This window comes from Scyliorhinus torazame, chromosome 20 (genome assembly GCF_047496885.1).
Source record: "Scyliorhinus torazame isolate Kashiwa2021f chromosome 20, sScyTor2.1, whole genome shotgun sequence".
Lineage (NCBI taxonomy): Eukaryota > Metazoa > Chordata > Chondrichthyes > Carcharhiniformes > Scyliorhinidae > Scyliorhinus > Scyliorhinus torazame.
In genome coordinates, this window is record NC_092726.1 from 8948622 (window position 1) to 8964783 (window position 16162).

The following is a 16162-nucleotide window of genomic DNA, read 5'->3' on the forward strand; positions in this document are numbered from 1 at the left end:
GATTTCCACCTCGTCATACCTTCTTCATCACGTAGACATTACCCTTCAGTCTCATCGTCTGGAAGCAAAGTGTCAACGTCTACATGGAGACCATCAACCTTCAAGGTTACTTATATCATTGTTGCAATCTCTAATGGCCTGCCTGGTATCGAGACCCCGATGAACTTCCTGCTTCAAAAAGGAAGCGATCTCATTGGCTGCCACATCCTTTATGGGCCTTTGACTCCATCAAACCCCCAGCTGCCACCTCATGGAGTGACATGGAATCTTGGGAAGTTACCACACCCTGACAGCTCCGCCGCATCTCTCTGGAGAGAGAGCCTCTGTCGCCACGCTTAGGTCTGCCGGTGGCTGACCTGCCAATCTCCCCACTCGGAAAACCATTCAGAACGCTCCAGCCTGTGTCCTCATTTGTACAAACCTTTCCCCATGGCCTCATATTCCTCTCCAGGTGCCCTTGGCTCCGTAGGATTCACCTCAACACAGTTACCGTCATGTCCCTCAAGCCCTTGCCCTTCGCATTCCTACTGCGCCAACCTTCCCGTCTTATATCAACACACACCCTCTGCTGGTTCATCCTTGTTGTCTGCACTCTTTGCTGAACCATCCACGCTATTCTTCAGTCACAACAACTGCTCCATCGGGAGTTGGTACTCCCGGATGGTGTGAAAAATGGGAGTGAGATCTTGAACTGATCTTTCACCCTCACCTTCCAGAAATTATTTTGCTGTTGCTTCCGCCTCTTCGGTGCCTCATGAATCATTGCGAAACACTGCCCAAGACACAAGAATTTCTGTAGAAATGTGAATGACAATTTCATTCCATTTTCACTCAAAGCTAGACTCTCATTGCTCATGTTGACATCTCCCCGTTCCATCGAGGATTTGCCACCGAAAAACCCAATGGAAACTCATGCAGCTAACTGGACCCCACTCGTGTAGGATTCAGACATAAGTCCTTTGACCAGCTTTTAGTGGCACAAAGCCATATTTTTTTGTTGATGGCACACACATACCATCGTTGTGCCAAATCCCAATCAGCTACATTGCGTAAAGATTGGGTAGAATTCTGGCCCCCCAGCTTCAGGAAGAGTGTAAAGGCCTCAGAAAGATTACAAAGGAGATCAGTCAGGATGTTCCTAGCAGTGAGGGAATTCAGTTTTGAGGAGAACTGAGAAAAGCGGGGGGGGGGACTGTCTTCTCGGAAACAGCGATGAAGAGGTGACCGAATGAAGGTTTTTAATATGAAGGTTTTCATCGAGTCGACCTACGCAGTTCCCACTGGTGTGTGGGTCATCAAACAGGGGGTCGCAGATTTCAAATCACTGTCAAAAAGGATTTGACATCTTTTCGCTCAGAGTTGTCAAGAGCTGGCACACTCGACTTGAAGAGGTGGTGTCAGTGGATTCGATAAATCATTCGAAAAGGGAGTTGGGCTGGCAATTGAGGGGAAGGAACTGATGAGGTTGTGGGCAAAAAGCAGGGACGTGGCAGGAAACACAAGTCCATTTCCAGAGACAAAGTGCAGGAACGGGGCGGCACAGTGGGTCAGTACCCCTGCCCCTGCCTCACAGCGCCAGGGACCCGGGTTCAATTCCTGCCTTGGGTCACTGCCTTTGCGGGGTTTGCACATTCTCTCCGTGTCTGCGTGGGTTTCCTCCGAGTGCTCCGGCTTCCTCCCAAAGTTCAAAGACGTACGGGGGAGGTGGATTGGCCGTGCAAGTTTTCCCGGGATGTGCAGGTTAGGTTATGGGATTGCAGGCAAAGGGAGAGTGGACATACTGGAGTGCTCATTTGAAGGGCTGGTGCAGACTCGATGGGCCGAATGGCCTCCTTCTGCACTGTAGAGATTCCCGGATTCTATAAACCCACTGGGCTGAATGGCCTACTCCAGGACTGTAAGAAGTGGCTTCTGAGTTAGTAGAATCTATGGATGTGCTGTTCTTGGAATTCCAGGAAGCTTTTGACAAGCTTCCACATCCAATATTACTGTGCAAAGTAAGAGCTCATGGTGTAGACTGACATGGGTAGCATGGATAGAAGGTTGGCTAGCCAACAGGAAGCAGAGAGTTGGCATAAATGGGTCTTTTTCGGATTGGCCTCAAGCGTTTCTAAGTTACGGAAACGAATTGGATGAAGGAACAAATGTGCAGGGCACGATTTACTTGCCACGAGCCGCCAGAATTGGAGTGGGACGTGGCCGGTAGATCCTGGGAGAGGCCTTCCCTGGGATTCCCGACGGGCGTTGCGCCTCGCGAGATCAAACGGATCGTAGTTTAAAAATTAGGGGTCTCCCGTTTAAGACGGAGGTGGGAAATCTTTTTCCGGGGTGGGAGGGGTGGTGGTGAATCGTTGGAACTCTCTTCCTCACAGAGCAGTCGAGGCAGGGCCATTGAATATTCTCAAGGTGGAGCTAGATAGATTCCTGACTAACAAGGGAGACAATGGTTATGTGGGAAGGGGGGGGGGGGGTAGAAGGTGGATTTGAGGCCACCATCAAGTCAGCCATGATCTGAATGAATGTCAGAGCAGGCCTGAGGGGCTGAATGGTCTACTCCTGCTCCTATCTAAGTTTCCAGGAAGCCCTGAAGCCCTTGACGGAGGCTTTGGTGTCCCAGCTCCATCCGTAACGGAGACAACCGTTGAGGACTGAAGACGGTCAGAAACAAAAGACTCGCGTCATTGGTGGAGCAGGCCCCCCCCCCCCCCCCACACCCGTTCACCGTGCAAACAACCACCTCAGGCACATTCCCTCCGCCTGGCTCGGAGCACCACAGCTGTGTGTGCGCGACCTCAAGTTATTTGGTGACTGGAAACACTGGAAGTGTTCCAGATGAATGACGATGGAACCACTGTCTCCATGCTCAGTGTGTGAGGCGGTCCTCTCAGACACGGCCATCCCCTCACTAACAACATCAACATGCCCCAAATCAAAAAGGAGTGTGTTTTGTGGGGGGGGGGGGGGGGGGGGGGGGCAGTGGTGGTGGGCTCCATCTTATGTTCTACAACGTTGCTCGTGCATGTTTATTTTTAATGAGGCGTGTTCTAAAGCTCCAGCGGTTATTTCTGTATCAGTGCGCGGGGCTCGATGAGCATTCAGACCAAGGAAAAGAACTTTGCGTTTCTTGCTGATTTGGCAAATTCGTCTCCGCTGAGCATCACATCAAGCTGCCTGCAGTCAGTCAGCAACTCAGTCAGCATCTTGCATTAATTACTGTCTGACCACTGCCTACATACGCTGTGCTGAGTCTTAACTCCAGCACAGCACAAACAAAGTTATTGGGCAGCGGCCAACTGTACTGTACTGTATTAATGTTAACCCTCGTTCGCCCAGATTGGAAGCCTTTCCCAGCTGTGGCGCTTTTCAAATGACTGGAAACCTCCCTGAGAGCACTGTGGATGGACCTACACCACACGGGCTGCAGCGGCTCAAGGAGGCAGCTCTCACCCCCACCTTCAAGGGCAATTAGGGATGGGCAATAAATGCTGTATTGTCCACAGTTCTGGTCTCCTTACGTCAGGAAGGGAGTGCGACCAAGGTTTAGGCTGGTGGGGCGACTGGGCCTGTACACTGTGGAGTTTGAAGAGATGATCTCATTCAACCGTATTTTAAAAATGATTCCGGGGCTCGAAAGGATGAACGTTGCCCTTGACCTGAGGCGGGGGGGGGGGGGGGGGGGGGGGGGGGGGGGGGTGCAGAACCAGAGGACACAGTCTCCGAACAAGGAGCCGGCCATTCCGGACTGAGATAAGGAGGAATTTCTTCACCCAGAGCGCAGTGAACGTTTGGAATTGTCTGAGCCATTGAGAATGTTCAAGACAGAGGTAGAATTCCCGGTTTTTAAGACGTCCAGGGATATGGGGATAATGCAGGAAAATGACTTTGACATGGTACGTCAACAGTGACCGATCTGAATGGCGGAGAAGACTCGAAGGTCCGAGTGACCCGCACCTGTTCCGATCGACTCTATTTGATTGTCAATTAGAATGGTTAAACCTTGAGTGCCACCCCCTGTTTCAAGAGGAAAAAAAGAGTATGGGTTAAAAACAACCTGAACCTCCTTCCAAACAGCACGATGCACTGCGCCAATTCAAGATGGTGGCTCATGACCATCTTCTCAAATTCAGTGAAGGCTGGGTAGCACACACTGGCCTTCTCAGCAACGCTCACATCCCAGGAACAAAAACAAAAGTATTTCCGAATTGGGATGGAACAAAGGAAAAATCTCCTCGCATTCTAATTCCATTTCCAATGTCTGGTTGTGGAAAATCGGATCACCTGCTCCCTCTGCAGGACTATCCGGGCAATGACATGTTGTGCATTCATTAATTCTGATGTGGAGATGCCGGCGTTGGACTGGGGTGAGCACAGTACGAAGTCTTACAACACCAGGTTAAAGTCCAACAGGTTTGTTTCGATGTCACTAGCTTTCGGAGCGCTGCTCCTTCCTCAGGTGAATGAAGAGGTATGTTCCAGAAACACATATATAGACAAATTCAAAGATGCCAAACAATGCTTGGAATGCGACCATTAGCAGGTGATTAAATCTTTACAGATCCAGAGATGGGGTAACCCCAGGATAAAGAGGTGTGAATTGTGTCAAGCCAGGACAGTTGGTAGGATTTCGCAGGCCAGATGGTGGGGGATGAATGTAATGCGACATGAATCCCAGGTCCCGGTTGAGGCCGCACTCGTGTGCGGAACTTGGCAATAAGTTTCTGCTCGGCGATTCTGCAGTGTCGCGCGTCCTGAAGGCCGCCTTGGAGAACGCTTACCCGGAGATCAGAGGCTGAATGCCCTTGACTGCTGAAGTGTTCCCCGACTGGAAGGGAACATTCCTGCCTGGTGATTGTTGCGCGATGTCCATTCATTCGTTGTAGCAGCGTCTGCATGGTCTCGCCAATGTACCACGCTTCGGGACATCCTTTCCTGCAGCGTATGAGGTAGACAACGTTGGCCGAGTCGCACGAGTATGTACCGCGTACCTGGTGGGTGGTGTTCTCACGTGTAATAGTGGTATCCATGTCGATGATCTGGCATGTCTTGCAGAGATTGACATGGCAGGGTTGTGTGGTGTCGTGGTCACTGTTCTGAAGACTGGGTAGTTTGCTGCAAACAATGGTTTGTTTGAGGTTGCGCGGTTGTTTGAAGGCAAGTAGTGCGGGTGTGGGGATGACCTTGGCAAGATGTTCATCGTCATCAATGACGTGTTGAAGGCTGTGAAGAAGATGATGTAGTTTCTCCGCTCCGGGGAAGTACTGGACGACGAAGGGTATTCTGTCGGTTGTGTCCCATGTTTGTCTTCTGAGGAGGTTGGTGCGGTTTTTCGCTGTGGCGCGTTGGAACTGTTGATCGATGAGTCGAGTGTCATATCCCGTTCGTACGAGGGCATCTTTCAACGTCTGTAGATGTCTGTTACGCTCCTCCTCGTCTGAGCAAATCCTGTGTATACGGAGCGCTTGTCCATAGGGGATGGCTTCTTTAATGTGTTTAGGGTGGAAGCTGGAGAAATGGAGCATCATGAGGTTATCCGTGGGTTTGCGGTAAAGCGAAGTGCTGAGGTGACCGTCCTTGATGGAGACGAGTGTGTCCAAGAATGCAACTGATTTTGGAGAGTAGTCCATGGTGAGTCTGATGGTTGGATGGAACTTATTAATGTCATCGTGTAGTCGTTTCAGTGATTCTTCGCCGTGGGTCCAAAGGAAAAAAATGTCATCGATGTATCTGGTGTATAACGTCGGTTGAAGGTCGTGTGCAGTGAGTAGGTCCTGTTCAAACTTGTGCATGAAGATGTTGGCGTATTGGGGTGCGAATTTGGTCCCCATGGCTGTTCCGTGCGTCTGGATGAAGAACTTGTTGTCGAAGGTGAAGACATTGTGATCCAGAATGAAGCGGATGAGTTGCAGAATTGCGTCTGGAGATTGGCAGTTGTCGGTGTTGAGTACTGAGGCTGTTGCAGCAATGCCGTCGTCATGGGGGATGCTGGTGTCGAGTGCCGAGACGTCCATTGTGACGAGGAATGTTCCTGGTTCAACTGGTCCATGGGTGCTGAGTTTCTGCAGGAAGTCCGTCGTGTCGCGACAGAAGCTGGGCGTACCTTGTACGATGGGTTTCAAGATGCCCTCGATGTAGCCAGAGAGGTTCTCACACAAGGTCCCATTGCCTGAAACGATAGGGCGGCCTGGTGTGTTGGCCTTATGTATTTTCGGGAGGCAGTAGAGATCTCCGATGCGGGGAGTGCGTGGGATGAGAGCACGTAGGGTGCTCTGAAGATCTGGATCCAAGGTCTTGATCAGTCTGTTAAGTTGGCGGATGTGTTCCTTGGTCGGATCTGCGGGTAACTGTATGTAGTGTTCTTGGTTGTTCAGTTGTCGGTATACTTCTTTGCAGTAGTCCGTTCTGTTCAGTACGACAGTGGCCCGGCCCCTCCTTTGTCTGCTGGTTTGATGACGATGCTGCGGTTGGTCTTGAGAGCGCGGATGGCATTGCGTTGTGCTTGGGTGACGTTCGGGGCTGTCTTGTGAATGCGACTGATGAATCTGGCATTGACGCGACTCCTGACAGCTTGAGCATACATGTCGAGTCTAAGGCAGCGGCCTTCCGGAGGGGTCCAATTCGACTCTTTCATTAATTCCAACAATGTGTAAACTTGTGATCAAGAAAGGATCAGATGGAGGAAGGGAACTGCTGATGAATAATGCCCAGATCCATCGCGACACTTATCTCCCATTCTCAATGGGTCTGCCTGCTCCAGCTAACAACCACAGCGAAGGCAGGAAGAGGGTACATGGCGCTACCCCATTCCACCCAGCCGACTGGTGCCCCCAGGAGGAGGAGTTCAGCAGAGTCTCGATTCAAGGCACTCTCTTCTGGTCCTCGGTCATTCCCAAGCTAATCGCACTCTGCAAATGGATGTGCGGGCTCTGCACAATCAATCAGACCTCCTTGACTATGAGGCTGGTCCCAGTGGCTTGGAACGGAGCAAATGTTGCACCTCTATTGAACAGAAGGGGAGAGGGATAAAACCACTCATTACAGGTCCGTCAGCCTCATGTTAGCGGGGGGGAAACTATTCAAGGCAGCGCGGAGCTAGTGCAGGCACAAAACACATGACCAATTAGAAAAAGAGAAGTGAATGGCAACCAGCAGGGATGGACGTGTTTAAGGCCAATTGTTCCTGATCAATTTTTCTTTTGACAAGTACTTTTATTCAACAGTTTTTCAACATTTTCACAATTCAAAAACAACCACAAACAAACGAAAAAAAAATCCCTCAACGGTCCATAGTAACCAAATCCTGAAAGTGCATGATGAACGAACCCCAGAAATTGCACAACCCCTCCCTCACCCCCCTCAACGCAAACGTCATCTTCTTCAGGGTGAAAAACTCCCCCCCGCCACACCGAGACACAGGGAGGAGAAGCTGACCTCCACCCCAACAAGACCTGCCGACAACTGTTCGGCGAGGCGAAGGCTAAGATGTCTGCCCCCGCTCCCGCCTGCAACTCTGGCCCGTCCGACACCCTGAATGTGGCTTCCAGGGGACCGGGCTCCACATCCACTTGCAACACCCCCGAGATAGGACTGAATATGTCCTCCAAAACCTTTCCAGCTTCAGGCAGGATCAGAAGATCAGTACGTGGTCCACGGGGGGCCCTCCCACACCGCTCACAGACATCCTCCACCCCCTCGGACAGCCGGCTTATTGTGGATTGTTTGAGGTGCGCCCTGTATCCCACCTTCAGCCGTGTCAGCCCCAACCTCGCGCACAAAGTCGAGGCGATCACCCTCCGCAGCGCCTCGCACCACAATACCTCTTCCAGCGCCACCCCCAGCCACTGCTGCACAATTTGATTGGATGGAGTAATGGGGAGTGTCGATGAGGATTCCGTGCTTGACGCTATGCGCACGGACTTTCAAAAGGTGTTTGATAAAGTGTCACAAATGGACTTGCAGTACAACTGAAGCCGGCGGGGTGACAGGAAGAGTGACAATATTGGCTGAGGGATGGAAAAAAGAGAGTGAGAGTGTTTTTCAGAGTGGAGGGCAGAGCTATTCTCCCCAGAGAAAGGTTATTAGGACCATGCACGTTTTCTTCCTGACATACAAGGCACCTCTTCAAAGTGATAAATAGCAAAGAGACTTCAGGGGCACAGAGGCAGGCTGGGGAAAATAGGTGGACACGTGACAGATAAAACTGAACGCAGCGGTGAGGAGACGGAGTGGGAATGAAATGGTGCTTCACGCATCTTGGCAAGTAGATCAGACTGTTAGAAAAGCAGACTGAATTCTTCTTATCGTAAACGGGAGTAATTGTAATCTGACAGCAGGAGGGGACTGAGTCCAGTGTTAGACTGACTTCATCAAGATTGCAATGATGTAAAAGTGACAACAACCCTTGTGATGAACGGTTACTGCCTTATCATCATGTAAGGTGATGTCCCCTTTAAGACCGGGCTTGGACCGGGTCTGTGTAACAGTCAGCTCTCGTCTCTAGCTGTAGTATAGTTATTAGTCTAATAAAGCCTTCTTTACAGTTTAATCTCTAAGCATCATTATTGAGGGTACCTCAACCCTGTTATGACCTCCCCCCTTGGGGGCCAAAGACTGTCCTCCATTCAACAGCGGAGCATCATCATTGGGGGCGGGGAATGTCGCCTGGATAAAAACCCTGACCTGGGTGCTCGTCAGGGAGGGTGGTCCGTCTGGGAGAGGAGTCTGAAACCCAATGGTCATATTCATCCACTGACCCAAGTCTTGAACTGACCCAGTATTCTGGCCAATGCTTGTCCCTCAATCGCCATCACTAAAGCAGATGTTCTGGTCATCACCTTGGTTTCCACTGTGAATAATATTCGGATTTATCTTGGGGTAGTGTGCAGCCTGTTCCAGATTGGAAAGGTTTCCCATTACCTCGGAGCGATTCGTGTCTCACTCGGCGTAGTTTCCTCAAAAAAAAAAGCTTCATTTCTACCATACTACAGTGTGAGCTTCGAGGGGACGACATCGTTCTGGTGTGCAGGCAATTCCATCTTCTCTTCTTTGACTGCTGGTGTCACTATCTCATCCCCATAAATATTCACCCATGCTTTTACACCATCGCTGTTTGACACAGATTGCTTCGATTTACACATTCCAACAATAACTGCGCGTTAAAAAGTATTTCATTTGGCTGGAAAGCTCTTTGGGAGGTCTTGAGGCTGTGATGGATGCGACCAAAGTATAACTCGCTCATCCTTTTCTTCTTACTGGTGAACTCAGCAGTTACTCCGAGCCAACGATGTTACTAACTCACTGATCCAACAGACTCTTGCTCACCCAACAAACCTTTGTTGTAACAGCTTTGTTGATCTGACCGTCTCTCCGACCTTCCTGCGTGATATTTGGCAAGTCCTCCACTGCCTTGTGACAGAGAGCGCGGTCTCCTTTTTAGGCAGATGCACCTTGGCCAGATTCTATTTGTATCTCTTTCCAAACGAGACAGGAGAGTCAAGTGTCCGGAAGGATAATCCAAGGTGTCGTTGAGTGGTGTGACGCCAGTCAGCACTGAAGATCCTGGGAATGACGTGAATGATGCATTCCATTGACTGTTGCACTAACGAGATGCAGCAAAATTGTCTTCCTAAATGACCCATGTCCTGCGTGGGCCAGTTTATAAGGTAGTGTCCACACCAGTAGACCAGACTGGCAGAGAATTATCCACCTTTCCTTGAAATGAAATGAAAATCACTTATTGTCACAAGTAGGCTTCAATGAAGTTACTGTGAAAAGCCCCTAGTCGCCACATTCCGGTGCCTGTTCGGGGAGGCTGGTACGGGAATTGAACCGTGCTGCTGGCCTGCCTTGGTCTGCTTTAAAAGCCAGCGATTTAGCCCAGTGTGCTAAACCAGCCCCTTGCAGGAATATCCTCAAGGTTGTTACTGAATACCTTGACTGTATTCTTGGGAAAGAAGGCTGCAGTGTGTGGTGTGTTTATTTAATAGACACTTTCCTGATTTAATCACATACAACACATCTTGAGGCATTGGGAATCAAATGCTGCAACATGAGATGTTCCAGTCCACAAAAAAGCAGGAGGGGGTGTTATCGTCAAGAGGCCCACAATTGAAGCTCCCTCTCGGAGGTGACTTCCTCAGAGCTGGGGCTGGTGTCTTCTGGAATATAATTTGCAAGGCTCTACTCTCGTGAAGCCTTCAAGAAGGAATTTTAGCCGGACGCGCGGCTCCAACAAGGTGTGTGGAATTGGGATACGAAATATCACAGACGGTCAGATCACAGGACCTAGAATATCGGAGAATTTGGATGGGCCGAGTGGCGAGGTTTCCTGATTTCTGCGTTCTTTAATCCTTCCCACTTCTGCATTCCAGTTGGAATTGCTGCACCATTGGTGGCAGTGCCTTGAGTTGCCTGGGCTCTCAGCTCCGGAATTCCCTCCCTGAATCTCCAGGCTTCTCGACCTGCCTTCCCTCCTTTGAGACCAACACCTCTGATCAAGCGTTTGGTCACCTGGCCGCATATCATAGCATCTACAGTGCAGAAGGAGGCCAATCGGCCCATCAGGTCTGCACCAGCCCTTACAAAGAGCACCCTATTCAAGCCCACGTATCTACCCTATCCCCATAACCCCCACTTAACCTTTTTTTGGACACTAAGGGCAAATTAGCATGGCCAATCCACCTAACCCGCACATCTTTGGACTGTGGGAGGAAACCCACGCAGACACGGGGAGAACGTGCAGACTCCGCACAGTGACCCAGCCGGGAATCGAACCCGGGACCCTGGAGCTGTGAAGCAACTGCGCTAACCACTGTGCTACCGTGCTGCCCATTTCCTCATGCACATGTACTTTGTCTTTAAACGAATCAGTGCAGCTTCCTCTAAAGTGGTGATAGAAATATAAGTTGTTGTTTTATTTGATGCATTTGAGAACCGTCTTTTGGAAGTTTGGGCAAAATTATGTCGGAGCAGCCAATCGGGTTTTTTGTCGTGCGGCACACGGACTGGATTGAGTAACCACTTGCCTTTCTGTTTTACCCTCAGGGTCGCTGCATCAATTTCACAAGAGTAAAGACCAACGCAAAGCCACCCAGTTACCCAATCTACAACAACACGTGGAACAATGGGCCACCTCCCATCTACCGCCCGAGCATAAGTCTTCCTGCGTCGCCCGCCCCGTCGCCTGAGCCGTCGCCCACTCAGTCAACAACTCCTTCGCCATCCTCGTCGCCAACCTCCACCCTGCCTCCACCTCCGCCAGGACCGCCGCCCACACGGGCTCCTCCCCCATCGCGCCCACCTCCTCGCCCTTCTTTCTAAACCACAGGCAAGTCCCGTGGTTAACCCTTCGTTCCAACAGCAGATGGGAAGGGCGCCAAAGAGATACTGTGTCGAGGTCCCCAACCGGCCTGAAGGAGACTGTTTCCTTTTTTTTGTCGGCCTCTTGGAGGACGCCTGCGCCGAACCAAACTCCAGCTTACACAGCAGGTATCCTTTTGAACTTGTGCCGGTTCGAGGTTGTCATCGTTGCCTTCAACTTGATCAGTTGTTGCTTATAAATGTGTGATCTATTGATATGCGACAGTTACCATTTTATATATATCTTATTGCATTTTAGAATCTCTCTGCAACTAAACTGGGAGTCAAAATTCGACGTCAAACTTTTGGCCATATTGTGTTGCATTCTGACTGGTCAATTCTTGCGTTCTTACTTCTCTCCAAATGGATTTCTGGGAGAGGATGTCAATGTTCCTTGGAGATTTTGTCGCTCTCACTGCAAGAGTCAGAAACTAGCATCCCGGACATGTTGGTATTGAGGGGCCGGTCCTCGGAGCACCAAGCTAATTGGCCGCGGTTTTCAATCTCGCCTCGGCCCCACCCTTGGGGTCACCTTGCCTCAGCCGGGGGGGGGGGGGCGGGCGGAGAAGGGGAGTCAAACTGTGGAGGTTCTGGCTGGGGCAGGAGGTCACTGCCGGGGGCACGGTCAAGGAAAAGCGGGCAAGAGCTGTTTGTCTCCGCCCCCCCCCCCCCCCCCCCCCCCCCCCCCCCCCCGCCCACTGTCCCTCACCCTGACCTCAACCTGTCAGAGAGAGCGGCTCCACGCGAGTTGGGAATTTGCAGGCTGGGCGGGGAGAATGGAGCGAGGTAGGAAATTCTGTCAAAGAGGATAGAAGGAAGGGGGGGTGGACGGGGGAGGCGGTAAATACAAGCACCACGGATTCATTCAGCCAGTGTCCAGCTTGGAGCTGTTCAGAGTTTGTCCAGCTACCGGCAGTATGGTGACCACAAATCCCTCCAGGAACTGACTTGGTCCTCCTCCTGCTCGGCAACATTTGGAAAACCGCTGTGGTCACTCTCCACTTTGGCTTTTTTTAAAAAGGTCAGGAACAGAGCTTCCTCCTCGCGGGTCGAGGCGTGAGGGAGCACTTGGGTGGCGTTGTCCCTGGGGTGGTGCCGGGTGGGTGCGCGGGTTCAACCTCCCCACTCACCGAGGTCAGTCGCAGCTCCAGACCCCACTTGACGGTTCTGTTGAATCGACGGCTGGAAGCAGGGTGCCCTGCCACCACCCTCGCCCTGGGGCAGAGGGGGCAAACAGAGACACCTCATGCCCCGAGGAAGCGAGAATCACCTTGTGCCTCCATTTCTTCACATGGATCCGACTGGGCATCCTGGAAAAGGGTTCAATTGCTGGAAGATTCCATGAACCTGGGCACTTCCTGTGCTTAATCAGGGTTCCCTGGGATTAGGGAGCGTGGAAAGCCCGTAGTTACAGGCATCCTGAGAAATGGGTGCATTGAAATTATTGTGGAGCTCGTGTGGATTTGTAACCTTGTGGAATCAATAATGCTGGTTAGAAAAAGGTCCTGATGCCAAACGCACAGACAGGTTCAACTCAGAGACCTTCCAATTAGTCATGAAGAGAGATTGGATTGTTTTCCATGGAAAGCAGAGGAGACTGAGGGGGACATGAAAATGAAAATGAAATGAAATGAAAATCGCTCATTGTCACAAGTAGGCTTCAATGAAGTTACTGTGAAAAGCCCCTAGTCGCCACATTCCGGCGCCTGTTCGGGGAGGCTTGTACGGGAATCAAACCGTACTGCTGGAGTGCCTTGGTCTGCTTTCAAAGCCAGCGATTTAGCCCTGTGCTAAACCAGACATGATTGAGATGTATAAAATGATGAGGGGCATAGACAGGAAGCAACGTTTCCCCTTGGCGGAGGGATCAATGACCAGGGGGCAGAGATTTAAGGTGAGGGGCAGGAGGGTTAGAGGGGATGTGAGGAAAATCCTTTTTACCCAGAGGAGAGGGGGTGGGGGGGGGAGGTCTGGAACTCGCTGCCTGAAAGGGGGGTGGAGGCAGAGACCCTCAGAACATTTAAGAAGTATTTAGATGTGTGCCTGCGATCCCAGGGCAGGCAAGGCCAAGTGCTGGGAAATGGGATTGTCATACTTAGGTGGTTTGTTTTGACTGACGCAGATGCAATGGGCTGGAGGGCCTTTTCTGGGCTGTTTGACTCTTTGGCTCTCTTGACTCTTAATTCACCCTTCCACACCTTACTCGGCATCATACTTTCCCCGGTTTCGAAGGGCAGGAAAGCACTCACTCACCGCTCTGTCAATGGAAATAACACCCTTCTGTGCTCTGCTCTCAGGCATCACACCTGTTCATTGCTTCTCCGAACCCTTGCCATCCGTGTCACCCACCACCTCCCATGTGACGAAGCCTTGACATCATTGACCCTCTCTTCCACATTTTGGACAACAAACAAACAATCCTTATTTGTGGGGGAAATGGAAAATGAACCTGCATTTACCAGACATAATCACAGTGGTCTGCTTGGACTAAGATTAAAGAGACCGATTCTGCGCACTGCTGGGCAAACTCCTCAAACTGTTGCCTGAACCAAACCCACCATTTGGAGGCTGACCCTGGAACCCTGCCTGTTCAGTATTGCCTCACTGACAACCTGCTCTTACCTTGCATGCTCCACGGAGCTCATTCACCTGTCAGCGAGACAGATTGCTTTTGCATCCTCGAGCAAGATGTGGATTTTCAAACATGCTGTCCTGCAAACGATTTCCGTCAACACCTGGAATCATTTGAACGTGTTCGGTGACATTTTTAAGCAGATGTTACTGTGCTCATGTGATACCAAGGTCACCTGGAATGGCACAGTGCTCAAGCGAATTTACCAGGCCTTGTTATTAATGCAGGAAAGGCCTCGAGTTCTTCAGTGGATAGCATCACTTCAATCTAACAGGCATGCTGGTCATGCAAGGTAACAAAAATGGCCAAGATGGTCAGATCCCAATGGTAAAACCACATTTCTCGTTATCATGGTGCATTGGCAAGTTGCTACATTCTGTGAACACGACTTGGACTGAACTGACACGAATCACTTACCTTTCTTTTCATTCATTGTGGGCATCGCTGGGCAGGGCCGGCATTTATTGCCCATCCCGAATTGCCCTTGAACTCAGTGTCTGGCTCGGCCATTTCAGAGAGGGGGCAGCTCAGAGTCAACCGCACTGCTGTGGGTTTGGAGTTACATTTCGGCCAGACCGGGTAAGGACGGCAGATTTCCTTCCCAGGAGGCTAGAAGTGAACCAGATGGGATTTTACAACAATTGACAATGGTCAACGTGAGGCTTTTGACCAAATCCGAATTTCACCCTCCTGCGTGGTGGGTTTCAATCCCCCCCGGTCTCTGGATTACTCAAGACAGAGCCCAAGGTTCACGTTCATGAGGGTTGGTTTGCCCCTTGTCTATTTTGGGTCCAACACGTCATCAGAAGGGGTAGGAGAGTGATCCCAGGCGCTGTGCGGTGTGGCTTGTGTAACCCGTGGTTACAGGGCCAAGGCTCAGGGTGCAGGAGATCAGTAAGAACATGGGACAACAGGTGAGCTAACTCACTGGTCAGCTGAAACCTCGCGTGCAGTGAAGACGACCAAGACAGCGAGGTCCGAGGAAATACGTAATCAGAGCAGGAAGCGTTGCAACGAGTCTCGATGTAGAGTGTGTAGGGAGAGGTATTTAGAGTTCAGGAGCAATGGGAAGGTCCAAAGGAACAATGGACGTGGTTATATTGATAAACAGAGAGACATGATAGGCTGGACAGGACAGAAAGATCATCCAGCGAATGAGAAGTTGTCTGCAGCTGAAAGGTGATGTTGGAGGGCAGGCTGTCAGAGGTAGGGGTTCTATTCACACCTCCACCTGGCAGGTCACATCTTTGATGGCAGGCCAGACTATTATGTAATAATTGGGCAGGCGAGTCAGGATGGGTCAAGTCAGCAGAGTTGTCTTCGTCTGTGATGCAGAGCCTGGGAACGTGCGATTGGACAGAAACCTGTCAATCCCCAGGCAAATTAAACAGAACAAACTATTGACCCCAGAAGTGGAACGCACGTGTGTGGGGCCCTCTGGATAAATCCAGTACTGAGAATGCCACTCAGAAAGTCCCCTTTTGGCACCAAGCCCGTTGGTCTGGCCCAGGGCAAGCTGCACTGGGTAAGGTACTGTGGCGAGGGATTGGCATCACACTGTCTGTGCTTGAAAGTCTCCTCTTAGAATCAGGTGATGTTCACTCACATCCCTTCGGGAAGGAACTCTGCTGCCTTTGCCCTGTCTGGCCGACATGTGACACACAGTGTGGTTGATTCTGAGCTGCCCCCTGATGTAGCCTCGCAACTCTCTCACTTGTCCTTCTGAGCGCCTTGGGAAAAGCAACATTCTTTGTGAATGCTTCCTCGGGCCAGTAGTCCGCTGACACTGTCGCCACTCACATCCGAGGTGCTGGGTTCCAGCCTCAAGAACTGAGTCCAGTAAAGTGAGCCGCTTCAGTTTGGCTGCAGAGGGCACCAGCTCCGGTCATTCAGCAACAAAAACGAGAAGACCATTCAGGTACAAACCATGGTTCTCATGGGGTTCCCTGCAGCAGTGTCCAACTCTTTGCGTTTAATCGCTGGAGACCCCAATGAACTTCAAAATAAATCGGTGTGAATTGTCATTGGGGTGCTATACGAACGGAAGTATTATTACTGCTTAGCAAAGGAACTGGAGACTGGAGACTCAGAACTGCACAGGCTTAACATCAGTTCGATGGAAACCTTTAGCTCTGGAAAAAGTGCAATGCAGTGGCATCAAACACATTTGCACTG

At 50.9% G+C, this 16162-nt stretch overlaps 1 protein-coding gene across 1 annotated transcript in view; it reads left to right on the plus strand.

The window, feature by feature from the left end:
* LOC140396853 (anthrax toxin receptor 1-like) overlaps window positions 1-11657 on the plus strand; it is a 142347-nt gene extending 130690 nt beyond the window's left edge. The window contains exon 18 of the mRNA XM_072485631.1: window positions 11041-11657. Within this exon, the coding sequence (XP_072341732.1) occupies window positions 11041-11316 (276 nt within the window). The 3' untranslated portion in view covers window positions 11317-11657. The remainder of the gene's footprint in view (window positions 1-11040) is intronic.
* The last annotated feature ends 4505 nt before the right edge of the window (window positions 11658-16162 follow it).